Source organism: Carettochelys insculpta, chromosome 3, assembly GCF_033958435.1.
Source record: "Carettochelys insculpta isolate YL-2023 chromosome 3, ASM3395843v1, whole genome shotgun sequence".
Taxonomy (NCBI): domain Eukaryota; kingdom Metazoa; phylum Chordata; order Testudines; family Carettochelyidae; genus Carettochelys; species Carettochelys insculpta.
The window spans coordinates 1,740,001-1,767,134 of record NC_134139.1 but is presented as its reverse complement, the minus strand read 5'-3'; the positions used below and the strand labels follow the sequence as shown (position 1 = coordinate 1,767,134).

Sequence of the window (27,134 nt, the reverse complement as noted above, 5' to 3'; positions counted from 1 at the left end):
GAGCCCTTGACGACCGTGTCCAGGTCCCTGATGCGCACCAGCCTCCACACCAGCATGTCATTGATGGCTCCAGTGACGTGCAGGGGAGAGAGAGTGAGCTCACTCATGGGTGTGCACAGGCATGCCCCTGCCTCCTCCCTACAGGGCCTTCCACCCTCCCCCTCCTACTCCCTCTGCTGTGGCACTTCTCTGGCAGCAGGCCTGTGTTGGCCCCTGGGACTAGGCTACCTGACCCCCACCCCCACTGCAGTCAAGGCCCTTGCCCCCCAGTTCCTGAGGCTCCCCCTTGCCTGCCAGCCCCTCCCTGCTCTCCTAGGTGGGCCAGGACCTGGAGCATGACTTACCTCAAGGACAATGGCCCTGACGATGGACATCCCCATCCCAAATTGCTGTCCAAGGTGGACAGTTTCCATATGGCGATGGCCATGTGCTTCTTGACAGAGAGGGCTGCCTGCATCCAGGTGTTCTGCTATCAAAGGATGGGGGTGAGCCAGCTGCAGGTCTCCAGAAAGGTGGTCGTCGTCTTCCGGAGATTTTGCAGCCAGCGCTCGTTGTCCCACTCACCCATGACTACCATGTCCCACCAGTTGGTGCTGATGGCATGGGGCCAGATGTGCAGGATAGCCTGGGGGCGGGGGGCGGCAGCAGCGGTGTTGGGTCGAGACCCACGGTCCCAGGTCTCCTTCTCACCAGGAGGCCGAGGAGGGTGGCCAGGCAAACGTCCAGCATCTGGGTCAGGGCAGCTCTGCAGGTCTGCGGCTGCTTGGGGTCCATGACTGCTGCTTGGGGGTGTCAGGACTGGGGACTGGCTCCGCCTTGCTGTGGGCTGCACAGCAGGCCTCGGCAGCTTGTGCAGGGAGGGGCCCTTTAACAGGCCATGTGGCCAGCAGCCCGGGAACAGCTCTCCATCTGTGGCATTTTCTGTCCCGTTCTTCCAGCAGACTGTCCATTCATGTGTAGACGCAAGCTTCCAGAAGGAGGGGAGGCTTTTTCAGACCATGTTTTACATGTAGACACAATCTTGCAGAGGACAATCCTCTGGAACCTGTCTTTTGGACAATACTCTTCCAGAATATGGTGCATGTGTAGAAGTGGCCAGTTTGTCTAGCTTCAGTATCAGTTACTCCTTTCTCTATGGATCGAAGAGCCTATTATCAAATATTTGTTTTCTGTCTGTGTTCAAGCCACCCTTTAAACTTCTTTTGTTAAGCTAAATAGACTGAGCTCCTTGAATCTGTTGCTGTAAGGCAGGTTCTGTGATCATTCTCATGGCTCTTCTCTGAACCTCTCCAGTTTATTGACATGATGTTTGAATTGTGAACACCAGACCTGGATTCCAGTAGAGGTCGCAGTAGTGCCAGATATATAACCATAGCCCAACACAGTAATCTGTGATTCATGAAAATGGCCCACAAATATAAAGCAGATATTTGCAGATTTGTAGGCATCTAAATATAATCTCTCTACTTACTTGATGTTTTGTATGCACTGCTTCCAAAATGTCTGTGTTGCTTTTTCTTGGACTTAGAGTGCTCAGGGAATACAAGAACTTCTAGAGGTGGCTAAGACTGAAGTTCCTGTGGAGATGTGGAAGTTTACTCCTTTGGTTCTTAAAGCAACAGCTGGTTTACGGCTGTTGCCAGGAGAAAAAGCAAAAAAGTTACTGGATAAGGTAATTTTTCTTTTTTCTTTAAATTTAATTTTCGGTTACTTCAGAGCATAATTTGTTCCATTGTTGTTATTCTCCTTTCAGTGTAGTTTAAATATTCCATTTTCACAACAGACCATGTAGCAATGCTCATTTGTTTGATCACATATAGTACAGCGCATAGAAGTCCTAACAGAAGACTCTCAGTCCATTACAAAAGGGTGAAGACTTCACAATACTAGGTTTGTAGGACTAGCCTCTAGTGTTCAACCTTTTACACCCAAAAGCTATGTCTAAATGTAATTCGTATTAAAGATTTGTTTATTTTTAAATAATATGGTGTACATATTTTTAAAACCTTGTCAAATATCCATGTCAAATAATAGTTTTCTTAATATAGTTGACATTTTTTGCAGTCAAGATTGTAGGAGTGACCAGAATTAAAATGAGGTGGTACGTTTTTCAAAACCAACAGATTAATGATAGCTAGAGAAAAGTTCATCTACAACTAACCCCAGCTACAGAGTAATTATAGTCTGCATATGAAACTTGATTTAAACAGATAATTTAGGCATCATAAATTTGAGATAAAATTAACAGGTGTTAACATGTAACATTTATAATACAAGTTTGACAACAGCTGAAAATGCCTGTGGTTTATCACTTCTTTCTGAATTTAATCAGGGTGCTGTGCTTTTGGAAAGTCACTTACTACTGAATTAGCCATGTAATAAATATGCTGATGCGGAATAGTTCTGCTGAAATTCGATTTCATTTTTAAAAGTGGATTTCTACTCCATATGGTTGTGGGAGTTTCTATCAAATATGTATCAGTGCCATATATTACAGAATTTACAAGCAGCCTGAAGAAGTGGCACTGAGAAAAATGTGAATTGTCTCATTCAGTTCAGCATGTATGCTCTGAAGCCTGATGATGACTATTCCAGTACTGATCATGATAGCAGACACCTCCAACCAATATATTTAGCAATAAGTAGTGGATGCAGCAGTGGATAATGGGACATGACTGGTTCATAACAAAAGGGATAAATTCTGACATAAAGCCCCTTCTCTATCAAAACAATTTGTTTACCTCTGGGTCAGACCTGTTCCTCATTGGATGCCAAAGTCCCAAGCTGTTTCCTGTGCCTACCTGTTGCCCAAAGTCTCAACTGTCCCATTCTCATCTTTCAAAAACTTTAGGTTCCCTTGACAGCTGCACTCAAAGTCACGAGTTAGCAATACAAACATCTGCAGCACACTGAAAAGACACAATTCTAGGGCAATGTGAAATTGAACAAAGATGTAAATAACACAAGAAACTGAGTATCATTCGTTGCCATATTGGCGTGAGTTAAAACTGCTGTGGGATTTCCAGTCTGACCCTCACTAGTAGCTGGGGGACCTTAGTGAGGAGTCTGAGTCAGAGTACAGGGAAGTTGACTTTAACTTCCAGTGTACTCCTGAGGCATTACTGTGCCCATTAGTAGCACTTTTTACAAGGCCATTCTTTAACTTTTTTTTTCCTCCTGGCTTCCCCTTGATGCACACTACCCCGTGGGCTCCATGTTGCAATTGTGGCACTTTCTGGCTAAAGCAGACTAACCCAGGTTCCCCTCAAGACCCCATCAGCCTTTGTTCTCTTTTGTACAGATGGATAACTGTTCAACAACAAGGCCATGCAGCCTCTACTAGCCCTATCTCTGCAACACAGTACAATGCTATTATCTAGATTGATAACTCGTTAAACAGACTGAGGAGTGTTTATAAAGAGCTGAATTCCTATAGCTGGTCAGCTCATGAGACTCCTAACTTCAATGCAGATGATCAGCAGCACTCAGGATTTGAGTCCAGAGCAGTAACATGTTTTAGCACACACCTGCCTCCCCTGTCTAGAAAAAAGCTTTCACTGATTTTATCTTTTCTGTTACATTTAGGTAAAAGAAATTTTCCAGGGATCTCCTTTCTTTGTAAGGGATGACTGTGTCTCCATAATGAATGGAACAGATGAAGGTAGGCGGAATTTCTGAGACCTGTTTTTAGAGTCTTACACATGAACACTTATAGCAATGTTTTAAGAAAATTGCCCCAGTTCTGCTGCTGGATCCTCAAGTCCACACTTTTGTATCCAGTTGAGTCTCTACTTCTGTCTGTGGAAATCCACATGCATGCAGATCTCTGCAAGCAAATCTTGTTGCTCGAGTGAGGTCAACATTTGTTTTAATTTGTGTGTTCCAAAATTGAGCTAACCAAACAGCTGTTAGGGCTTAAAGTTTGGCTCCTAAAAATTACGGGTTTGAACACCCAGCAGCTCCAGTTGAATCAATGGGAATTGCTGTGTGCTCAGCACATCTGAAAATCAAGCCATGTTTTTGGTGCTGAAATATAGACTTGGAAGACTAAAGGGAGGACTCTGCTCTTTAAAAGTGTTATCTTTGAGTTGTCTTTAGCAGACTCTTGTTAGCTCCAGTTGTTTGTGTACTCTAGTTCTGAACTGGAAATGTACAAATACTTGTTTTTCTAAATTATTTTAATAGTCTGTAAATGTGAACTAAAACTGAAAAACTTTTATGGAAGAGAGAGTGTAAACTGAGATTAATGAGATGAAGCAAGTCTTTGCCCACAAATGCTTATGCTCCAAAATATCTGTTAGTCTATAAGGTGCCACAAGACTTTTTGTTGTTTTTGAAGCTGCAGACTAACACAGCTACCTCTCTGAGATTAATCAGGTTAATATAAAAAGAATTGAGGTTGCATCCAAAATTTGATCTAAAGTTTGATACATTTTTAAGGAAAAATCTACCAAATTCTAAATATTCAATAATATTATCAGTGCTGCTTAGACAGTAAACTTAAAAATAGCTACCTTTATTGCAAGACTTCTTAACTGAATTTTGAAAAAAAGTCCTGAGCTTCCTTGTGCTCTGTCGCCACACTTAACTAGTGCGTGCACTGGGCCTGCTCTCTGAGGTCATACTGCTATTTTAAAATAATAGGTGATTATTTTAAGTTGTTAATACAAGGCCTATTCACTTCTGTTTTATTAACAGGAAACAACAATTTTTGCGAAGTGTGGAAAGAACATAATTTACATGGTTCTCTAAGTGCTTGGGGAAAAATAGGAGAAGGATAAAATAAGTTTTTAAAGAAATTTTAAAGTTATTATGCAATATTAAATGTAATAAAGCAATATCAGTGTAGCTCTGATATCAGACAAGAGTAAAGGCCCACTTACTTGTTCACATTTTAGCTTAAAAATGAAATCGTTGGAACAAAGCCTTTGCTGCTCATCCACTGATATGTTTGATTAGTGAAGTGGTTATCAGTTACTTCATGCAGAGGGGCTGCCTGCCAGTTGGCTAGGATGTTATATAAGCTTTTTGGGGCGGAGAGCATCTCTTTGCTCTGTATTTGTACAGCACCTAGCACCATGGGAGTCATGCTTTGGGATGCCTAATCACTACAGATAATTAGTAATAATGTAAGTGCTGGCTCCATGTTTAAGGTTCCCTAACCTAGGTTTGCTAAATGTGTTGATTTTTATGAAAGTACTGTTTCCAGAGTTTGCACCCCCTGAGGGTCAGACCCACAAATCGGCAGCACTCCAATGAGAGCTATAGAAGTGTGATAATTTACACCAGCTGAAGATGTGGCCCTTCATTTCTAATTCTAAACCAATCACTTATGTGGGTTTGCATTGGAGAAAACTGCTTGCTAAAGGAGACATTTGACTGATGGTCCTTTTGTCTGCTGCAGAGCAACCCAATGTGCTGCTCTCTTAACCTAAAATCTGTCACTAAACTATTAGAAAAGACAGCTGTATTTTAAAAAAAGTAAATCTCTAGAAAGAAGGTCTAAACCAGGAAAAAAACATTTATTACGGGTTAGCTGTTTGGCATTATTGTTGGATATGGGTGGATTACACTGTTTAAAGGCATGTCTTTCTGAAACAGTGAGAAGTCCTGTGGCATCTCATAGACTAACTGATATTTTGGAGCATGAGCTTTCATGGGCAAAGACCTGCTTCATCAGATGCAATATAGTGGAGATTGCAGAGGTCTGACCTCTCTGCTACATTGCATCTGAAGAAGTGGGTCTTTGCTCACAAAAGTTTATGCTCATACGTTTCTGTTAGTCTATAAAGTGCCACAGGACCCCTCGTTGCTTTTGAAGATGCGTAAGGACTTCTTGTTGTTTTTGTGGATACAGACTAACACAGCTACCCCCCTTACTGAAACTTTTTATTATCAGGAATTTCAGCCTGGATCACAATCAACTTTTTAACAGGTATGTGCATGTACATACCTTTGACTGATATCCTGCAGTTGTGCAGCTTTCCTGTCTTTGTTGTTACCCTCCTTTGAGCTTGCACGTAACGAGTGGAGAGTGGCCAGCAACCACCTCTGGCTATGTGTGAAATCTTGGCCCCGCTGAGGCCATTGAGACTTTCCTGGTGCCAGGAATTCATCTTCTATAGCTAAGCTTTTACTTGCTCCTTTTTCTGTCTCCCTTGCATGTGTACTGGGGGGTAGATAAGACAAGAATGAAAACTACAGAAAGATGTGTGCCCTGTGCAGCTAGACTGTTTGCTTTAGTGTTGGGAAATTAAAATTTAGGCGTTGGGATATAATTCTTGAAACAGCTAGAAATTAAGATGACTTTAAATACAAATGCTCGTGGCACAGCCACAGCACGGCAGCTGTGCTACTGATGTAGCACAGATGTTTCCCACATCGAAAAGGTTTTTTTGTACCACTGTCATTAATCTACCTCCCCAAGAGATGGTAGCTAGATCTGTGGAAGAACCCTTCTGTTTACATACCTGCATCTGCACTGTGGTGGTTAGAGTAACATAACTATAGCGCTTGGGGAGCAAAATGTTTCACAGCACTGAGTCATGTAGTACAGCCGATCCTATTTTTAAGTGCAGAACAAGCCTCCATTTCTCTGTCATGGAGAACAGTATTTGAGGCCTCGATTCTACAGGCTTAAACTCCAAGGGATTACTTGTGTACCTCACAGTTAAGTATGTTTTTAAGTCTTGGCAGGATGAAGGCCTTATTTAGTTTTTCTTGTTTGTGTGGGGGTTTTTTCTTTCTTGGTTTAAAGATATTAGAAAAATCGTTATTATTTCCATGTTAATAAAGGTTATCTCTGTGCAGCTTCATTTCATTAAACTGTTTTGCCTTTTATAGTTGTTTTTGTAGCTGGGTAAAAAACCCAGGTAGTTAATTTCTGGTGTGCTTTCTGCTATATGCAAACTAGTTGCAACTATATGTGCTGTTTCCCTTTTATTTTCTGTGGAAGGGGTGGATTTTTTCCTCTCTTTTTTAGCCATTAGTTTCTTTTATCGCTTCATGGCTTTAAGTTACTACTGAACATGCAATGGCTTTCATTTTATCACATTTCAGGTAGCTTAAATGTGCCAAGAAAACAAAGTGTAGGAATGCTGGATTTAGGAGGTGGATCGACACAAATGACATTTCTTCCAGTCTCTGAGGTAATCTGAACCCATGTGCTGCAGGGAAATGTTGGTTTTAATGAAAGGCATTCTGCTTTTCTAGCAACAGTGTTGACGTTTTTTACATTACGTGAAGTGTAACATCAGGTCACTGTTTCAGCTCTTGTTCTTATGTTCTGGTCACCTCTAATGTCTCCGTGGCCAGTCTGAGAATAGTCTGTAAATAACTTATTTCCGTAGCCAGACACGTTGCATACAGGATTTCTGTGCACATAATAATCCATCCGTGTACTAAAACACTGTGTTCTTACTCTTTGCTGTTTCTTGAATTTCCAAAAACTTATTATTATGACTTTTTTTCTTCCTTTATAGAGAACTCTCCAGACATCGCCTGCTGACCATATCACTTCCTTTCAAATGTTTAACACCACATATAAACTGTATTCACACAGGTTAGTTGTGGAAAGATAGAGCACATGGTAAAGATGAAAACCAATTGTTGGATGGATGGGACTTACGCACATGCTTGATTTGAAGCATTTAAGTGCTCTGCAGAATTGGAAATCTCGTGAACAACAGTGTTTAACTCACATTAAAAAAAAATAATGGAGAAATTGACTTTAGCAAAATTACTGCTCCAAATAGTCACAAGTGTATGTGTGTGTTGGACACACCCTGACAGTGGGGAGAAGATCCACATAGAGGATCATACTACATGTTCTCTTGTATTTACAGCCAAATAGAATCCACCTTCATGTTTTCCTTGTTATGGTTTGCTGTATTGTGGTTTAGATTTGGGGTTCTGGCCTGCCATCTTTCAGTGGGAGCTGGGTTCCTGAAACCCGTAGGCCCATTTGAAAACCACAGCCGAAATCTTAACACTCACTTCAGGTCTCTAGCTGTTTGCCATTATGGTCATTTTGTTTCCCAGGTGTAGGTAGTGTGATGGTGCTGTGGGAGCTGGACTGAAAGTCAGGCATGCTCTCAGGGCAACATAAGAGATGGGGGTTAAGACTTGTGATTTGGCCCCTTCCTGGTGGACTGGAAGGGTTTGGGAGCACTTGATCCAATGGCTGGAGGCAATGTCTCACATCTCGGTGATTCCCTCCACTTTGTGCTTGATGGGGTGTTTGTGGAGCCCTGTTACTTTGGGCTTCAAGAAGAGCTGAGGCAATCTGGAGCTGTTGGGAGATGGTAGGAGGAGCATTGAGAGAGGTGCTGGGGCGACTCCTCCTCCTCCTCCTCCTCCGTTACACAGAACAGTCTGGGGTGTAGAAACCCAGGCCCAGTCCTCCAGAAAGAGACGTCAGGCCCACAGTCTGACCCAGTGGGACTTCACTCCAACAGTCCATTTGCTGTCCTCTGCTCAAGAAGAAACGACTTTGCTGGTGTGTCAGTGAGGTGTGAATGGAGGCCAGAGCTCAACCTCCCATCGCCCCACACAAAGGCTATCAGCTGCTGAGCCCTGGCGAGTTGCTGGAACCGTCCTGCAAATAGACATGACTTGTTTGTCCCCATTGTGCTGTTGGTGCATCACAGTGTCTTTTCTTCTTCACAGTTACCTGGGACTTGGGCTAATGTCAGCAAGGCTTGCGATTTTAGGAGGCATCGAGGGAGAAGCCTGTAAGTAAAGCAGATGCGCAGAGCTCTTATGTGTCAGGGGCTGTAGGATAACATGTACAGGTCAAGGGATCCTCTAGTCCAGTGGTTCCCAAATGTGTTTTTCCCTGCATGTCCTTTTGGAGATTAATGTTCCTTATGGGACCCCTATTTATATATATTTATATGGAGATACACATCTTGTAGAGGTGGAAGAAACCTCAGGAGGTCATTGGCTACGTCTACACGTGCCCCAAACTTCGAAATGGCCATGCAAATGGCCATTTCGAAGTTTACTAATGAAGCGCTGAAATGCATATTCAGCGCTTCATTAGCATGCGGGCGGCAGCCGCGCTTCGAAATTGACGCTCCTTGCCGCCGCGCGGCGCGTCCAAACGGGGCTCCTTTTCGAAAGGACGCCGCCTACTTCGAAGTCCCCTTATTCCCATGAGCTCAGAGTTTGCTCTGGGAATGAGCTCATGGGAATAAGGGGACTTCGAAGTAGGCGGCGTCTTTTCGAAAAGGAGCCCCGTCTGGACGCGCCGCGCGGCGGCAAGGAGCGTCAATTTCGAAGCGCGGCTGCCGCCCGCATGCTAATGAAGCGCTGAATATGCATTTCAGCGCTTCATTAGTAAACTTCGAAATGGCCATTTGCATGGCCATTTCGAAGTTTGGGGCACGTGTAGACACGGCCAATGAGTCCAGTCCCTTACCCTCTCAGCAGGACCAAGCACTGTCCTTTTTTTTTTTTTCCCTTCCTCTTTTAAAAATCTATTTGCCCCAGATCCCTGTCTGACCCCCGCCCCTCAAGGATTGAGCTCACAACCCTGGGTTTAGCAGGCCAACACTCAAACCACTGAGCTATCTCTCCCCCTTGTTCTTTGCTTCCCTCTGCTCTTCTCCCCAGCTTGCCCTGCCCCCAACTCTCCTGCTTGCCTCCCCATCTCCCTTTGTTCGCTCTCCCAGCTGCTGCCTTCCTCTCTGCCCACAGCCAAGCCATGATCTTGGTCAGTCTGCAACTGCTGACCCCACACTCTAGCTCCAGCTGTTTCCTCCTCTTACGTGGCCTGAACCCTGCTTCCCACACTGCTGCTTGCTGCTGTCTAGGGAGAGAGCTGGTGACGAGCACTGCAGGGAAAGGCATGCTCTCCAGCCCCTCCCTTTGTGTACTGGTTGCCTCCATTTCTGTCTGCCTGCAGGAAGGCGATGCCGCCACCAGCTCCTGCTCTGCGGAAATCAGCAAGGGTGTGGGGATGTTCTACTTCGCATCCAGTGCTCGTGCGCTTAACCCCCTCCCCCACCAGCACGCAAACCCTGTTCTCTGGGCCATGGGAGAAAAGCCCATTACAAAGGGAAGTGGGCAGGGAAATTTGTTCACCTGGTAGCCGCTCGGTTCTCAGCTGCTTGCGCCGTCGATGTGGGACGAGGGCGTGTCTGCACATAGAGGCAGGGAGACGGGTTCGGGCAGAGGGTGGAGCTGCCCAAGAAAAGCATGGGGCGTCACCACTCCATGGCAGATGGCGGGATGTTCACACCATGTGTGGGTTAGAAACTGCTGCTGCACATGTAGACAGGACCAGCTCGACTCCTTAGCACATGTTTTAATGCTGCTTGACCTCTTTCTTTCTGTTACAGTAAAGGAAGGTGAGGAGCTAATTAGTCCCTGTTTATCACCTGGCTTCCAGTGTGAGTGGGAACATGCTGAAATAGTGTACCGACTTAAAGGGCAGAAGGCAGGTATAGCAGCTTCTCTTATAGAATGGGGTGTTGAACACAAACAGCACGCCAAGGATCTCAGTGTCTTCGAGCCACTCGCTTGTTTTGCTGCAGTTTAACTTTTTGGCTTCAGGCAATTCCTGACCAAGAGAGTTTCCTCCTTTGTCCACACCCCGTCTGCTCCAGCGTGTGGTGGGGGAGTTCTAATGTAGAATAGCTTATGGCATTCTAAAATCCATGCTGTCACACGGTCTAGAGCATGTCTACATAATGTGACTGTTTACAGTAAGAGCCACTGGAGCCCTGCCTACACTAGCACTCCCATCATGTCTGCCCCTGAAGGAGCTGCAGCTGCGGGAAACTCTGAAGAAAAAAGTCTAGCATGACCAGAGCCAGACCCTAGCTGGGGCAAATCAACACGCCACTGTTATCGAAACTTGTGAAGCTAAGCTACATCACACTAGCTGTAGGTCTGGCCATATGTATGGTTCCAAACCATTTATGTTCACAGCAAATCAACCTTTTTACCAGGTTTTGCAAATAGAAAGTTAGCCTTTTTTGGTAATGTCAAGTGGGTTTTCATTGTGGAAACTGCTGTTCCCACAAATTTCCTGCCTTGCAGGCATAGGTTTTGTAAAGGAGATCTGAAAAACCGCAGATTCTGTCTTGTGTGTCGCATTGTGATGTTCAGTCATCTGTTCCAAAACCATGTTCTTCATCCACTGCGCTCTTCTCCGTTAAAGCAGCCTCTGTTGTTGCCTGTGTGAATCTCTGTTTTAAATTTGAACTCGAGTGTTTCTTTCATTACTCACATGCCGCTCTGAGACTGCCCTTCCCTTATTCTAACTAGGGCTGTTGATTAATTGCAGTTAACTCATACAGTTAGCTCAGATTGTGCTTTTAAAAAATTAATTGCGATTAATTACTGTTTTAATTGCACTGCTAAACAATAGAATGCAATTGACACTTATTAAATGTTCTTGAATGCTTTTCTGTATTTTCAAATATATTGATTTCAGTTGCAACACAGAATATAAAGTGTCGAGTGCTCATTTTATATTGTAAACATTTGCACTGTAAAATTACAAACAAAAGTAGTACAGTAAACCCCCATTTAACGAGCTAATGCGGGGGAGGGGTATCCATTAAACCTGAAAGTCCATTAAATATGAGGGTTTACTGTCCCCCGCCCAGATTCCCCTAGCCCCAGTCCCTCCTCACCCCCCAGAAAATACTGGAACCGCCACAGCTGGAGGAGCTGCTGGAATCCGCTGCACGGCTGAAAGGACTCAGCTGTGCAGCTGAAGCTGTCTGGCATGGAGTTGCTGCTGCCACCACCGGAGCCGCCACGTGCACCTCCCACCAGGAATGGGTGCGTTTGCGAGCAGCACGCCTGCGTACGTGCCCCACCTTTGGTTGGAGATGCACATGGCAGCTTCAGTGGCGGTTTGGCGGCGGCTGCCATAAGTTACCTTTTCTTTTTTCGTGGCGGGGGGGGCGGTTCTGGATTTTATGGGCGCTGATTAAGCAGACTTGGGGAATAACCAGGGGCAGATGGATATGCGTGATTCCCAAAGTCCACTAAATCGGGGTCCATAAAGTCAAGGATTTAGTGTAGTGTTTTTTCAGTTCCCTTGTGCAAGTACTGTAATGTAAGGTAACCGCTTAGGGTGAAAGTGCAACTTGCAAAGGTGGATTTTTTTGTTGCGTAACTGCACTCAGAAATAAAACAATGTAAAACTGTGAAGCCAACAAGTGTGCTCAGTTGTACTTGTTCAGCCAAGCACTAAGGGAAGCAAGCGTGGTCACATCCGCAGGTGATAACTGCGAACTGAGCACCACCCCATGTGCTGGCACGAGGGGATAAAGAGGGTGTGGAAGCCCCTACATTTCTCTGCACAGGTGTGCTGTTCCACCATTTCCTGCTATGGGGAGACTGGGGGAGTCTCTGCAATGCAAATCTGCTGGGTCCCCAAGTTACTCCAGTTATTGAGTATGGGGCAGAGAGCTGGGGCTTGATCCCAGCACTTCCACGATGTAGTTCTGCCGGTGCATTGGAGAGCGTATGCTGCCAGTCCAATGCCGTTAACTCTTTCCTTGGAGCACCAAACAGCCCAGGAAAGAGACTAGCTCTCTCTGCCTGAGCCTCCTTCAGGGCTGCTGCAGGAGCAGTTCAGTGATATTCTTACAGTGGCTGCATTGTCAGCTGATGATGTAGCCTGTACTTTGGCCTGTCTGGGTGCCACTGAAGGCAATATGTTTTGCCATTGGCTCCCCTAGGAGGAGGATCAGGTACTTTATTCCCATGGATAGTCTGTAGTAAATTAGAGTGCATTGCTGACCCAGGGGAACCAGAGGAATTAGTGGTGGTGGTTAATCACCAGCATGTGATATGTTGGGTCTCTGTTTCTTTTAGGTGAGCCTCTGTATGAATCCTGCGCACACAAAGTAGCAGAACTGCTCCACAAGAAGGTGTACAAAACAGAAGTGAAGGGTTTGGATTTTTATGCTTTCTCCTATTATTATGACTGTGCAGCAGAGGTTAGTCTAATAGGTATGTTTGCTTCTGACTTCCTTTGTGACGCAAGGGTAGCGAACGGGAGAGGTTCTGCTGCTTAAAAAACATCCAGTTACTTTGCAAAGTTGTCAAGGGATGAAGTCCTTGGTTACATTAATGTCCAGCGCTACTGTTTAGAAGAGCAGATACTATAAAAATGTTAAGAAAAGGCAGTGGGGCTTGAAGGCCTGACCTGAAAGGGTTGTCAGTCTTTTTTTAATCGATTATATTTCTAAAGTAGACAGAGTCCCATTCTCGCTAAAACCCACTTCGTAGTCTGTGGGAAGGCATCTGAATCAGGGCTGGGCAACCTTTTTGCAGTCAGGGGCCACTGACCCACAAAAAAATCATTTGGGGTCCACAGCTAAGCAAAAACACCAAAGTAACTCGCACAGCTCAGCTGCGCCTGGTGCTACCAAAATGCAACACAGTAAAACCCAAGCCCACTGCCCACCGTTGTGCACTTTGGCATGCTCCAGCCCCCCCTGAGCTCAGGGCTTCCTCCTGCAGCAGAGTGAGCTGAGACTACCCCGGTCTCAGGGGTCTTGGGTCTTCTGGCCCCTGGTGCAGAGACTTGCCGCAGGCTGCAGGTTCCCCACCCCAGATCTAAATGACCCTGCACCAGTGAAATTAAAGGCAAAACTCCCATTTACTTCAGGGTCCAGCCCTCGGTGGTCCAGTTTCCAGAGGTGCTTAGCACCCAGCATTTACAATCGACTTTACATGCACGCTCTAAAACAGGGACGGGCAACTCTGAGTAGTGAATGGGCCACACAAGTGGTCTGCAGCAGCTTGTTCGCAGCTGTTCCCGCTGGGGAGGGCAGCGGGGCAGGGAGCTGGGACAGAGTGAATCAGGCGATTTGTGGCTCTGAAAGTGCTGGGAAGAGGAAGAAAGCGCAGAGCTTTGGTGCCCCAGCATGCGAGAGGCACATGGCAGAAGTGGGGACAGCCGGTGGTCTGCGGGCCACAGGTGGAGCCTCGGGGCTGCATGCAGCCCGTGGGCTGCGGGTTACCCATGCCTGCTTGTAAAATGTGCTGATTTTCCCCCTTCTAGATAAGGAAAAAGGAGGCAGCCTCACAGTCAGTGACTTTGAAATTGCAGCCAAGCATGGTAAGTAAGTAAAGTAAACCAAATCATACAGGCCAAGGATGTCAAACTTGTCCAGTGATTTGGGGTGCATCTGTCTCTTTTGTAGGGCAACCATCTGTGCAGTACTGGGCGGGATGGTCCCAACTCGTTTTGTAAAAGGGACTAATTGTCCCGTATTTGGACCCTCCCTGGCTGACCTTTTCCGCCAGAAGCTGCACAGGCACAATGGCTGGTGGGAGTTCTCAGCTGCAGCTGCCCAGGAGCTGTGTGGGGCGGCGGCTGCTGCTGCTGCTGCTGCTTTCCCGGGGCTCAGGGAACACCAGCAGCTGCAGCTTCCCTCGGGTGGGGGGTGGGAGCAGCGGCTGCCACTTGCACAGGGCTTCTGGAGAGCGCTGGCAGCTACCACCTCCTTCCTGGCTCCCCAGAGCTTGGTGGAGCTTTCCCTCCCCCAGCTCCCATATCTTCCTGACCCGTATTTGGGGCAGGAAGATATGATCGCCCTAGTCTTTTGGTTGGCTACCCCCACCCCAAGGTATGTCTAGTTTATCTAGTACAATAACACAAAGTGGGCTGGTAGATACTGATACAATACACTTCATTTAGGGATCTGGGGCAAATAAATTTAATAAATAAAATAAATCTGTCAGGGATGGTGCTCGGTCCCACCGTGAGGGCACGGGACGGGACTCAGTGACCTCTGAAGGGCCCTTCCAGCTCTATGAGAGAGAGGATGGTGCCACAGCTAACTTTGGAGGATGGTGTTCCTACATCAACAGCAGAATTCAGTCAATTGGGGTAGGTTGTGTCGTCATTCCAGATCTATGAGCACACAAGCTCCATAGGGCAGCCGTGCTGGTGGAAGGGGTGTTAAGACTGCATCCATACTTGGATGCCGAAATCAGTGGCCTTATTCGCACCAGTGCTGAGCACCTGTTGATTTAATCTTGGGACTGTGGTGCTTTCGAAGATCAGCTATACCCTTGGGTTCCTAAAAGTGTATTCTCTTCGGGATGCCACTTCTAAAAATCTTGGCCCGTTTTCTTTCTATCCCAGCTCCACCAGTGCACAGGAGGAGAAATTAAGCTGTCTTAATGGATTTGAAACAAAAAGCAGTCAAGTAGCACTTTAAAGACTAGCAAAATGGTTTATTAGGTGAGCTTTCGTGGGAGAGACCCACTTCTTCAGACCACAGCCAGACCAGAACAGACTCAATATTTAAGGCACAGAGAACCAAAAACAGTAAGCAAGGAGGACAAATCAGAAGAAGATAATCAACACCTTGATTATCTTCTTCTGATTTGTCCTCCTTGCTTACTGTTTTTGGTTCTCTGTGCCTTAAATATTGAGTCTGTTCTGGTCTGGCTGTGGTCTGAAGAAGTGGGTCTCTCCCACGAAAGCTCACCTAATAAACCATTTTGCTAGTCTTTAAAGTGCTACTTGACTGCTTTTTGTTTTGATAGTGTATAGACTAGCACGGCTTCCTCTTTGTTACTATTCAACATTAATGGATTTGAAGAGTTGTTTGTAAATTGAAGAGTGGGCTCTTTCTCTTCATTCTTCTTAGTGTGCAGAACAATGGAGGTGAAGCCAGCAGGCAATCCTTTCTTGTGCATGGACCTCACCTATATCAGCTTACTACTGCAAGAACTGGGCTTCCCAAAAAGCCAGGTGTTTCAGGTATTCTTTGTCAGCACGGGGCAGACGTGCCTCTCAGCTTGCTAGTGATGTGGGCGCATGGCAAGGGGTTTACTCTTCTCCTTCTTGCTTTCTAGCTTGCCCGAAAAATTGACAATGTTGAAACAAGCTGGGCTTTGGGAGCCACTCTTCACTACCTTGATGCACTTCACAGGCTGCAGTACTGAGGCTTCTTGGCCCGAACCCTCAGAATGATTTTGGATACTTCAGTCTAGGGTACCCCACCCAAGGTGGCTTACACGCAACTGATTTGGCTCACGCTTTCTGATAATCAGACTCTTTTAAAAGGTGATCTTCAGCTGGGCACCCAGAATCCCAGTTTGTGAAAATATAGAGCATGGCAGCTAAGAATATGCCCTTGACCTTGCAGTGTCCGTAGAAGACTCGATGTTAAACTAGATCATCTTGGTGAGAATTCTGGGATTCATTAAGGAGCTTCCTTCTCGAGGGAAGTACAAACGCTGTAAGGAAAGTGCGCCTTTGTGTAATATGCCTGTGTCCTTTGTATTTGTGAAATGGTTCAGATTTGTGATAGATTTCTTTGTTAATGGTCTTTGATTTCGTGACTATTTAAATGTTTGGAAGTTGATGCATGTAAGTAAAGAGTGGCACTGCCTAGGCAAGCCACTGGAAAGCGCCAGCGCTGGCGTTGGGGTGCAGCGTGGGACACGTGACTGCCAAGTCTGGCTGAGCTCTCAGCTCCCCAGTCCAGCAGAGCTCAGGCATATTGTGCAGGTGATGCAGACACTCAAGGATCTGAGCCACAGTGCATGGCAATCCGTGGGACCTCTTCCCTGGCTGTACGTTGGGCACATACTGTGAGAGGTGAGGTGGTGGAACTCCATCTATTAGAGGAGTCCCTAGCAGTGTGGCTTCACTGGACTGCAAGGGACCCTTGGAGGTGGTGCGGGGCTCCTGTAGGGGTGGCAGCCATCCGCTGGGCTTGGGAGCCTAATCCCAGCCACCACTCCCAAGCAGAAGATTTTGAAGGACACACTGCCAGAACCAGCTGTTTTCTCTTCCCCCTCAGGTTCCCTCCTGCTGGATTTCCTGGGCACTTGGTATTAGCCACCCTGACAGAAAGCGTTAATTAGTAAAATGGGTAGTTCCTAGAATTGTGGGGGGAGAGGAGAACAGGGCATGTATTTTAATCTGACCTTCAGTGGTGGTGTGAGAACAATTTCTCATGGTTAGGTGGAAGGCGGTACTAACATGCTTACATACACTTGAGATTTGGTGGTGCTTGAATTGGGGTTGTTAATTAACATAACTTCACACAGAAGAAGTCCTGAGCCTGGAATATCTGTGGGTTTCACAGGCTTGGAGTAGCTTTTACAAAGCTAATTTGGAGCTTAAAGAGAATGTTACTATTAAACAGTGCTTGGAGTACCTCTGTTTTTCCTTTGATGCATGAATGTGTTGTTGCTGCACTTAGCATGGGTTGCAGAAGGCTGAGCTGTGAGGAGGCATAGCACAAGTGGTTGGTACCTTTAATACAACACTTGTATCATTGTACTGTATACAGTGCAGACTGTTCCCAGTGCAAGTGTGGAATAGGGAAGCAACGTGTACGTTACACAAAAGTAGTGAACTGTCAATATGTAGTCAGTATAGACACTAGCTATTCATTCAGGTTTACAAGGGCCTTATTCAAAGCCCCATAAAGTCACTAGAAGTCTGTCCAAGGTCTTTGGATTGGACACTACAGGTAGATTTTCAGTGCCCGAGAAGCACAAACTTGGTGTAAAACCTGTGGGGGGGGGAACTAATCAGATTTTTCTAACATGTTGCTCTTTGTTACTTTTCTCGGTAAGTAGCATATACATGAATGTAGGATGAACATTTGAAAACTATTTTATTGACAATAAAATTTTAATTACAAATTAGGGATGTTTCCACTCTGGATCAATGCCTGGTACCGCCGAGCGTTTGCCTTTGTAGAGCAAGTCATTGCTCTGATAATTCACTTGCCTTTACTATGTGTTAATGGGAAAACACTACATCTTACCATGTTGCAATCGAGGAGAGTCTAACTTCAGAACACACGCCAAGGTCCCAGGATACAAGCTGCGTGTGAGGGTTAATCTCTACTTACGCAGAGATCGGCGCACTGCAGTCCGTCTTTTGTGAAGATGCCGAAGAATCGACCTCTCTGGGCTTGGCTGTTGACCCCTGTACTCCGCTATCACATGGAGTAAAGGACGTTAGCACAAGATTAAAGAGCCTTGGACTACACTAGCTAATGGTGCAGCTACAATTGCATCTCTGAAATTGAGTTTGTTCCGTAGTGTAGATCTATCATAAGACACACTAATAGTATATCCATGTCTATTAGTTTTGACCACAATTATAAGTAGTATCAGAGAAGTAGCTGAGTTAGTCTGTATCTTCAGAAACAACAAGAAGTCCTGTGACACCTTATAGACTAACAGATATTTTGGAGCATGAGCTTTCGTGGGCAAACACCCGCTTTGTCAGATGCGTGTGACTCGTCCAGCTGACGAAGTGGGTCTTTGCCCATGAAAGCTCATGCTCCAAAATATCTGTTAGTCTATAAGGTGCCACGGGACCTAAGCAGGAACACCATTGGGCTTGGTTTCAGAGCCATACGCCAACTGCGCAGTGTCAAGACTTAGACAATTTACCTGTGGGTTGTTGTGTCCCCACTGGAGCTGTTCATCTTCCCTGAAGCCTCTGGTGCTGGATGCTGACCCAGAGTTTTAGTTGACAGAGGCCCAGTGCAGTGCAGAGGTGTAAGTACAACAGGCCGAGTCAGTCATTTCAATCCATCCTGGGGAGAAGAGCCCGAGGGGTGCCCACATCTGGGTGTAGCCTCCCCTCAGCACAGGCTGGGTCCTTTCCAGCCCTGTCCCAGCTTCCAACTGCCCCACAGATTCAAACCCAGCCAGGCTCCTTCCCGCTCTTTGTTCAGGGAAAGAGGTGTTACCTGCCAGCTTAGGTGACAGACACCTGGGGGTTGTCACCCATACAGCCCCCCCCCCCACCCACATCACACCTCACTTCCCGGAGCACTGTGAAAATAGTATTTGTGAAGCACTGGGTTACAACTGTGATGATCACCATGGAAAATCCTATGAGGACATTAGTACTTGTCTGGAGAGCAGCCTTTGAAGAGGGGCTAGTGAGCAAGGCCTGGGGCCAACCCAGAACAGTGGGGTAGGCGGCTAGTGGATCAGCAGCGAACTGGGACTCAGCAGGCCTGGCACTGAGCAGAGTAACATCAGTTCACTGTTGCTATGCAGGCAGGAAATCGTGCAGCCTGGAAGAACCCTGATCGGGAGGGAATGAGATGTGGGTCTCCGCCTAGGAGGAGAGCTGGGAGCCTAGAACCGGAGCCCTGGAGCAGGAGTAGCTCAGAGCCTCTGACAAGTGAGGCACAAATCCCAAAGGAGCTATTTGCACCACGCTCCGCCTCATGCGATGGAATTGCTATTAAAGCTTGCCTTAGCTGTAGTGAAGGAACAGCAGGCAGAGCCGGGAGCTGAATCTGCTGCTAGCCGGGCTGGCATGGGAGGCGTTCCTTGAGTTCTCTGGCTTTGTGCTTTTCTACCGGGCAGCGTGAGCTGAGACGTGTGAATCAAATCCACGTCTGTCACTGAATCTGCACATCAGTGCTTATTTCATGCAAAAGATGCGTATCTTGTAGCTATGGGGGGTTCTCGGCTAGGCTGTGCCTTGCCTGGGCTGATGGGCGGCAAGGGACCATGAGCAGGGTGCATGGCTACAGCCCCCTCACACTAGGACATCCTGGTCTGCTGTGTGCTGGGACCAGCTGTTGCACCTCCTCCACGGGGCTGCATCTGAGCCCAGCAGTCACTCACCTGGCGAGTATGAGCCCACTTGAAACCTGCTGTAAAATCCTCATAGGAGAGACAAGGAGTCTTATTCCGACATTGTCGCCTGACTCCCTGGGGCGTCCCTGGAAAGCGGCAGCGCTGCTGGCAGTGTGAGGTGTGGCAGAATCTGGCTCGAAGTACAAACTGCCACACGCGCTGCCTTTTGCTGCCCCCGTTGCTCAGTGTAGACCATTCAGTGTGGGACTCTCGGCGTCTCCAAGCGCAGAGCGTCTGGCGCAAAGCGCTTCCCTTCATAGGCAGGGTTACCAGTTTTGTTCCATGGCTCTCAGCACCACTATACGCGCTGTCTCGGCACCACTGAATGGAGTCAGCGGAGCTGAGTGCCGTGGCCTGCAGAGCGGGGTGGGGCGTTGAAGTCTCTGCTAGTGCTGCTATTCCAGAGGAGGGTAGCCATGCGCTGCGGGAGGGTTTGGGAATAAGGAAGCTAGGGCTGCTGGGATGGAGGAAGGGATAGTTTGGTGTTTGGATTTGCCAGGGCTGGGGAGTGTGAGTGCCAGGTATGTGCCTGGAAGAGGGGGTGACTTCTGCAGAAGAGCACTGGGGAGTGACAGTGGATGAGAAGCTGGAGATGGGGCAAGTGTGTCCTTGTAGCCAAGAAGGCTAACGGCATATTGGGCTGCATCAGTGGGCGCACAGCCAGCAGATCTAAGGAAGCAATTATTTCCTTCTTTTGGTGCTGCTGAGGCCATATCTGGAGTATTGCACCCAGTTCTAGGGCCTCCCATTACGGAAAGGACCTGGACATACTGAAGAGAGTCCAGGGGAGGGCAACCAAAATGATTAGGGGGCTGGAGGACAGGACTTCTGAGGAGAGGCTGAGAGGTCTAAGCTGGATATCAGGAAAACCTATTTCCCCAGGTGTGTGGTGAGGCACTGGAATGCGTTGCCTAGAGAGGTGGTGGATTCTCCATCCCTTGAGGTTTTTAGGTCCCGGCTGGACAACGTCCTGGCTGGGATGACTTAGCTGGGGTTGATCCTGCTTTGGGCAGGGGACTGGACTCTGATTCCTGAGGTCCCTTCCAGCCCTGGGAGTGTATGATTTCCAGACAGCAGGCAAGCGGCCCTGTATGTCTCTGGAACGGGGGCGGAAAGTCCCTTGGAAAAGCTGAATGCAGGCGTTTAGATGGGTAGCGGAAAGGAAGCTGCTTCCCTGGGGGGCTGGGGATGCCTCCTCCCAGAGGCCAAGGCAAGCGAGGCAGCTTCCCCCTCCACCGCACCCTGAAGTGGCACTTGCAAATGCACCGAGCTCACCGGCTTTGCATCCATGAAGTGAACTTCAGAACTGGTTTTGTCTGTGCTGGGAAGGGAGCCACATGCTGATGGGTGCAGGTCCCGCTCGCTGGGGATGGGGAGGGGAGGGAGCAGGGGGCGGTCACTGGAGGGGGGAGGCTGCTGGGGACCATTACAACCCTGCACCGGCGTGCCCGGGCAGGGCCAGTGCAGCAGAAATGAGCCTTTGGCTGGATGCTGAAGAGCGTCCATGTCGAATGTTTGCCCTGTGAGAAGTTGGGCTGGGCTAAACTCATTTACTGCTGACCGATGCACAGGACCTGAGGGGAACATTTCCCAACACACCTTTTGTTATGTTTATGCAGCTGCAGGAATATTGTCCCCTCCCAAATGTTGGTTGATATTATTGCTCTGTGCTGATCAGACAAGTACAACTGTTTAACTCACAAATCCCCATGGTTCTTACACGGGGGCAGTGGTGGTGTAGGCAGACGAATGATACAATGCTACAAACTCAGAATGTAGCGGTTTGCAGGACCAGCTGGTTCATTGTGTAACAGGGAGGAGATGAGTTCGTACCACTTGACTCCACTCCAGAATGTCACTCCCGCTGCTCTCCTATCTGAGCTTGAGTCAGCTGGGCCCTGCTTAATGTCCTCCAGCAGGATCAACACCTGACAAGCTGGGGCGGGAGCAGGGGATATTTTCTGGCAAAGGGCACCACTCTGCTGCCATCAGAGAGAGGGCAGGGTACAGTCTATGCGTGCGATGAAATACAGACCCAGCTCTTTAATGCAGGGCAGCTCCTGAACATCTGCTGGAGTGTGACTCTCTCTGCACATCGCTCAGGCATCCGTGGAAGGCTCGAAGACAAACAGATTCAAAGATAAAGGTTCGCAGATTCCTAGGCCAGAAGGGACCCTTGTGACCGTGTAGCCAGGCCTCCTGTTTAACACAGGCCAGAGAATGGCCCATAGCAATTCCTAGAGCAGTTGCAGAGAAGCATTCAATCTGGCTTTTAAACTTGCCAGCATTGGAGACTCCACCACAGCCCTTTGTAAGTTGTTCCGGTGGTTAGTGCATCTGGCTGCTAGCACGTCCTGGAGCATACGGCCGTGCATCTGGCAACCGACCACACTGAGTTATTAAAGTCTTACTTGTGGGCTAGCACCAGCTTTTCTTCAAAGAATATGTGCAAATGTCCCCTCTGCATTCCACTCCCTTTGCATGCCAAAATGTTGGCATGAGAATTACAACTGATTTTCTTCCTTTTGTGTTATTCCACCAGCGCATTTATTGCCTGTCTCTGGAGTGCTACATGGGCCGCACATGCAGAACACAATGGTGAACCTGGGTCTGCAGAATGCCTGTGACGAAGCCATTTACCAGGTATGCTTCTGTGGCAGGTCTGAGTCAGGCCTGAGCCAGTCCTTTCTGACAAAACTCATCTACTGAAAAACTGGTTTGAACACAACCAATGGAATTTTTTAAAGAGCTGTCTGGTTTCCATGGGAAATTTTCATTTTTTCGTTAAAAAACTAAACGTCCATAAACCAAATTATTTCCTCGTGGGAGCTGTAGTTTGGTTTTCTCGTGTGCATGTTTTCCTGTATGGGCTGTGTGCCCCTCAGGGACTATGTCTCCCATGGTGCACTGTAGCACAGGGTTTTTCAGGAGGACCTCTCCACCCCATCCCGAGATGGGAGACTGTAGTCCTGCGCTGGACATGGAGTGTCACCAGGGAGGCTGCTGTAGAGGGAAACCTGAGACCCTGCTTTTCTAATTCCCATGAGGCACCTCTGCAGCGTTTCCTAAGAGCAGTACTTCAGGTTTGGGTTTAAGCCAGCCCCAGGGGCTCGCTGTTGATCCATGCCATCACAAGTGTCCCAGGCAAGGACCAAAGCCCCCGAGCTGCCAGGCTGGCAGACAGCACCCTCAGGGAGTCGGGGATGGGCTGGCACATATGCATTTGGCCCACATCTCAGTGGCATCATTGGTCTCTCTAATTCCGCCCCTTTGGCCAAGAAAAGCAAATGGCTTGTGCAAAGCTCATTGATTTTACAGCACCCTGAAGTTTCAATCCCGTCTTCTCCCAGCGTGTGCTCTGGTGTTATCACTCTCTTGAAAATATGGTAACTCGCAAAAGCCTGTGACTCTGGCCCAGGCCCCAGCGTCCCTCTGGCCTTGAAGCAGTTCTTATTGCTCCAGGTGTGTGAGTGCATTGTCCAGCTCGTTAAAGATTCAAGAGCCTGGGCTTGGGAGCATCTTTGAGTCAGAGGCTGTGGACTCTAATGGCGTTTTTGTGATGGAAAAGGGTTGCTTTGGTATTTGTTTGCCACGTGTGACGCACTGGCTGGCAGTAATACAATACGCTGCATGGGAGGAGGGTGGGCCCACAAGAAAGAAACTTGAAATCTCTTCTTGCTGTAGCCCCCCCCCCCCCATGCTAGTAATAGGGGATTCAGGGGATTCCGACCCCAATCCCACCCACAGCAATTGCACACGGCACTGCATTTGCACAGAGCCCCACGGGGGCTATGCCCCATTGAGGCTGTTCCAGGATCCGGGCCTCTCACATGGGCCCTCAGTCTCCTCTTGCTACCTCATCTATGGTCCTGGCTGTGGCGCAACAAGCCTCCTGGAAATTAAACCCTGCAAGGAGGAGATAGGCCCCGTCTGTACTCATCCGCACTGCTGGAACTCCTGACATGGACGGACATGTGCAGCCCCTCCAGTGCAGATGCTGGTGTTTATAAACTGTGCTTCTCCGGGGCTCGCTCTGTGCCTGTGTGAGGCATAACAGTGTCCTCACTAGGGGTTGTACTGGCATAATTATATTGCCAGAGTTCTCCACTGCTGTCACTCACTGTAATACAGGCGTAATAGTGCAGAGGCTGAGTGTTTGTTAATATTTGGCACTTCACTCCTTAAAGCAATCTACCAACGATTGCTAATTAGTACAGGTAGTGCTCCCTTAAGGGAAGTACCATCATCCCTTTCTTACAGACAGGAAACTGAGGCACCAGCAGCTGGAGTGACTTGCCCAAGGTCAGGGACAGAGCTGGGAATAGATCCTAGGTTCCCCTGCGTCCTTGTCCAGCCCTCTAACCGCTTTCTCCCTGGGCAGGGCTCTGAGCTCCTTGACAGTGGGTGGTTTACATGTGCCTATTATATTGATGAGCTACTTCTGTATTTAATGCTAAATTAGTGGTGCTCTCTGTTTGGAAATAGAAACCATATTTTGGGGTAAGTACAGCACAAGGCTCGGTGGCTGTTAGGTTGAGTTGCTGTTACAACCTCGATAACAGGAAAGGTAGGCAGGGTTTTGTCGGGACCTGTGTAATTAAACAGTTCATTCCCTCCCACCCATATCGTTTATAGCCTGATACAAGCAGAAAAAACCTTTTAGATCAAGGCATTGTGAACACACACAAGTGGCACAGCTTCAACAACACAGATATCGTTAACATGGCATCTGTTCCCTCAAGGGGGCCCCGTTATAGCAGACCAGAAGTGCTTTGTACCAGCACAGCTGCTTTGGTGTGGGAGGGGAGTAACCAATGCCAATGTAAGGCACTTTGGGCCTTATAACCACCTCCACTCTAGGGGTGTGACTGTTTTGGTTAAAAAAAAGTCACACCCAGAATTCCCCCTTCATACGTGGACAGCAAACGTGTCCACCTCCCCTTCTGCTCCCATTCTGCACTGGCTAACCTGCTAGCCCCGAATTTAAAGTGAATTTCAAACAGAATTAGCAGAGATGATTGAAAACCAGAATGTCTGTCTTGCGGGAAATTCTGACATTTGTTTTCATCCTGATTTGACGCGTCTAATGATTGATGGAATCAAAAGTTCTACAAACATCTCACTTCAGAAGCATCACAATGTTTTGTTTCAGAGCGACATTTTGAGCCTGCTGTGTTGCCTCATGGGCGTTGTAGGTCTGAGTCTCTTATGTTCTCAGTTTCCCTCGCAGGTCTGTGGACTACACCCCCCAGGATGCACTCTGCCAGATGCAGAAATTAACGCAAACACAAAGTGAAGCCTTTTGTTTCCACTTTTCCCAATGGAACATTCTGCCAAAATTAATCTTTTCCCAATGAAAATTTTGATTTTGACAAAACAGTTTTTTCTAGTAGGACTGGAAATTCTCAGCTGGCCCTAGGAGTTAGTTCTAGTGATGCGGGGGGGGGTGGGGGTGGGGGTGGGGAAGGGTGTTCCTCCTGAGTGGCTGTGGAGATGTTGGGGGGCTGGGGCAGTGGATTAATGCCGGGGACAGTTTTTGGAAGGTCAGCAGCTGGAGCTGCTCTACTTGTAGCTGACTGGCAGTTGGGAAGTTCTGTACCAGTGTGGCACCAAGGTCAACCTGTGAACTTGACACTGCCCATGTTCTGGGTTTGGAAACTCCTGGGGCTCAGAGCCCGTCTAGGCCAAGGCACAGTTAAAAACCCAGTAAAGAAGGCACAGCCGCAAATTGTTCTGCAGGGACATCAGCAGAGGTCCATGCTGTGATTGGCTGGTTATCAGCCCTTTGCGGGGCTGCCAGCAGAGAAGCTTTTGGCGTTTGATTTAGCAAAGGACCCTGCAGATGCCAACACCGGTGCAACTGAATGTGGGATGGGGCCATTTGTCAGAGGAATTGAGCTGCCAGGGGAGAGATGCTGGGGTGCTTTCCCCCCCTGCAGAGGGTGCGGGGAAGCTTGTCTCGGGGCTCCACAGGGCAGACACCCCGATGCCCAAGCTGCAGCTTGGCGGCTTTCTCAACAGCTGGGGCTGGACTTGGAGGAGTTGGAGGAGATGGAAGAAGACGCTGGCCTGGGTAACGGAGGGCTGGGGCACCTGGCAGGTATGCCCTGTTCTTTGTATTGCCCGTGAAACCTTTTGCAATGCCTGGCCTCATGGCAGCACCTCTGCCCTCCTTAATCAGCCCCCGCTACCAAAAACAAAAGGATTTGAAAAATGGAGATGTCCCTGTCTCTTAGAACTGGACGGGACCTTTCAAGGTCATCGAGTCCAGTCGCCTGCCCTCCCAGCAGTGACCTATCACCAGTCCTGAGCTTTTTTAATCTAACCTGCCCCAGACCCCGCAGGACTGAGCTCACAACCCAGGGTTCACAGTGACAGCTAATGGCCTCTCTCTAACAAGCACGGCCATGTGCAGTTTCAACACGGCTAGCCATGCATGGGCTAGCACTGGAGGAAGCCAGAGGCCTTACCTGCACTAACCTCTTCCCCTACAACTTGCCACCCTGGCTAATACTGGTGCAACTCTAGTGCAGAGGAGGTGCCAGCATTTGCTGTCCTTTGCACAGGTGCGCATGGAGGCCTGCTGGCGCGGGGTGCTTGACAAGCAGGTGACAGGCTGGGCGTCAGCCTACCCTAGTGCTGGGACGTCTCAGGGGTGGAAGGAGACACAGGGATGAGAGTGCACGGCTGGCAGAAAAAATTCAGGGTGGGTACCCTGGGGCAGCTCCCCCAGATCCATCGTTCCCACCTCTGTGCGCGCGCACCCCCAGCCGTGCTCCCAACACACCCCCAGTTCCCTCCCTCCGCTCAAGCTCCTTGGAGAACAGCTCGATCTCAGCTGACCTGCGCCCAGCTACTCCTGGCCTCACACAGGGAGCCCATCTGGGGTCAGATTCTCCCTCTTTGCCGTCCCCACCTGGAAGGCCAGCATGCTCCCTGATGTCTGGCCACTGCTCCTTGTGATGCTGAACAGTCTAATCCAAAGCAGGCCACAGATTCACAACCCCCCCCCCTCCACACACACACACAAAGCCCCCCGTTTCCTGGCCCTTTGGGTGTGCGTGCACCATTTTTGAAAATCTCCAGGTCCCCAGAAGGAAGAGCTGCAGGTTGTCTCAGGCTGTAGCCCCAGCTGAGACATATAGCTGGGCTCAGATCACCTGGCCAGCTTTCTGCACCCTTGGTCCCTCACAGCGTCCCTTTGCTTGGATGTTTCAGCTTGTTTCCTCGACTCCATGGCGACACTGGGGCTGGCAGCCTATGGCTATGGGATCCAATACGAAGTTGGCATATTTAATCAGAAGATTGTCGACGGCTGGCAGGTCTGTCAGTGGGGGAGGTCCAGCATTTGGTTTCTATGGTTACCTTTGATTGTTCTGGCAGTAGTTTGTGGGTGGTATTGTTGCGCCTAACTGCACAGATGGAGATGGAGGGTCTCTTTATGCCCAGTGCCCCACAGACACGTGGGAAGAGTTTGCCCTGCCCCACAAAGCTGTCATATCAATAGACCGGCG

At 48.2% G+C, this 27,134-nt stretch overlaps 1 protein-coding gene across 5 annotated transcripts in view; it reads left to right on the top strand.

Annotated features, from left to right (window-relative positions):
* ENTPD6 (ectonucleoside triphosphate diphosphohydrolase 6) overlaps window positions 1–27,134 on the top strand; it is an 84,257-nt gene that overhangs the window by 17,056 nt on the left and 40,067 nt on the right. For 2 of the 5 annotated variants that reach the window (XR_012644878.1, XR_012644881.1), the window contains exons 5-18: window positions 1,529–1,672; window positions 3,586–3,661; window positions 5,900–5,935; window positions 7,060–7,148; window positions 7,482–7,561; window positions 8,668–8,732; window positions 10,344–10,445; window positions 12,841–12,978; window positions 14,036–14,092; window positions 15,636–15,748; window positions 22,163–22,263; window positions 25,642–25,720; window positions 26,187–26,326; window positions 26,839–26,942. Coding sequence is in view for 1 of the 5 variants with exons in the window: in XM_074989206.1 (XP_074845307.1) it covers window positions 1,529–1,672; window positions 3,586–3,661; window positions 5,900–5,935; window positions 7,060–7,148; window positions 7,482–7,561; window positions 8,668–8,732; window positions 10,344–10,445; window positions 12,841–12,978; window positions 14,036–14,092; window positions 15,636–15,748; window positions 15,844–15,933 (990 nt within the window). In the remaining 4 variants the exon portion in view is untranslated. Of the gene's footprint in view, window positions 1–1,528; window positions 1,673–3,585; window positions 3,662–5,899; window positions 5,936–7,059; window positions 7,149–7,481; window positions 7,562–8,667; window positions 8,733–10,343; window positions 10,446–12,840; window positions 12,979–14,035; window positions 14,093–15,635; window positions 15,749–15,843; window positions 17,627–22,162; window positions 22,264–25,641; window positions 25,721–26,186; window positions 26,327–26,838; window positions 26,943–27,134 lie in introns of those variants that run through there. The other 3 variants (XR_012644880.1, XR_012644879.1, XM_074989206.1) reach the window with 3 other exon arrangements.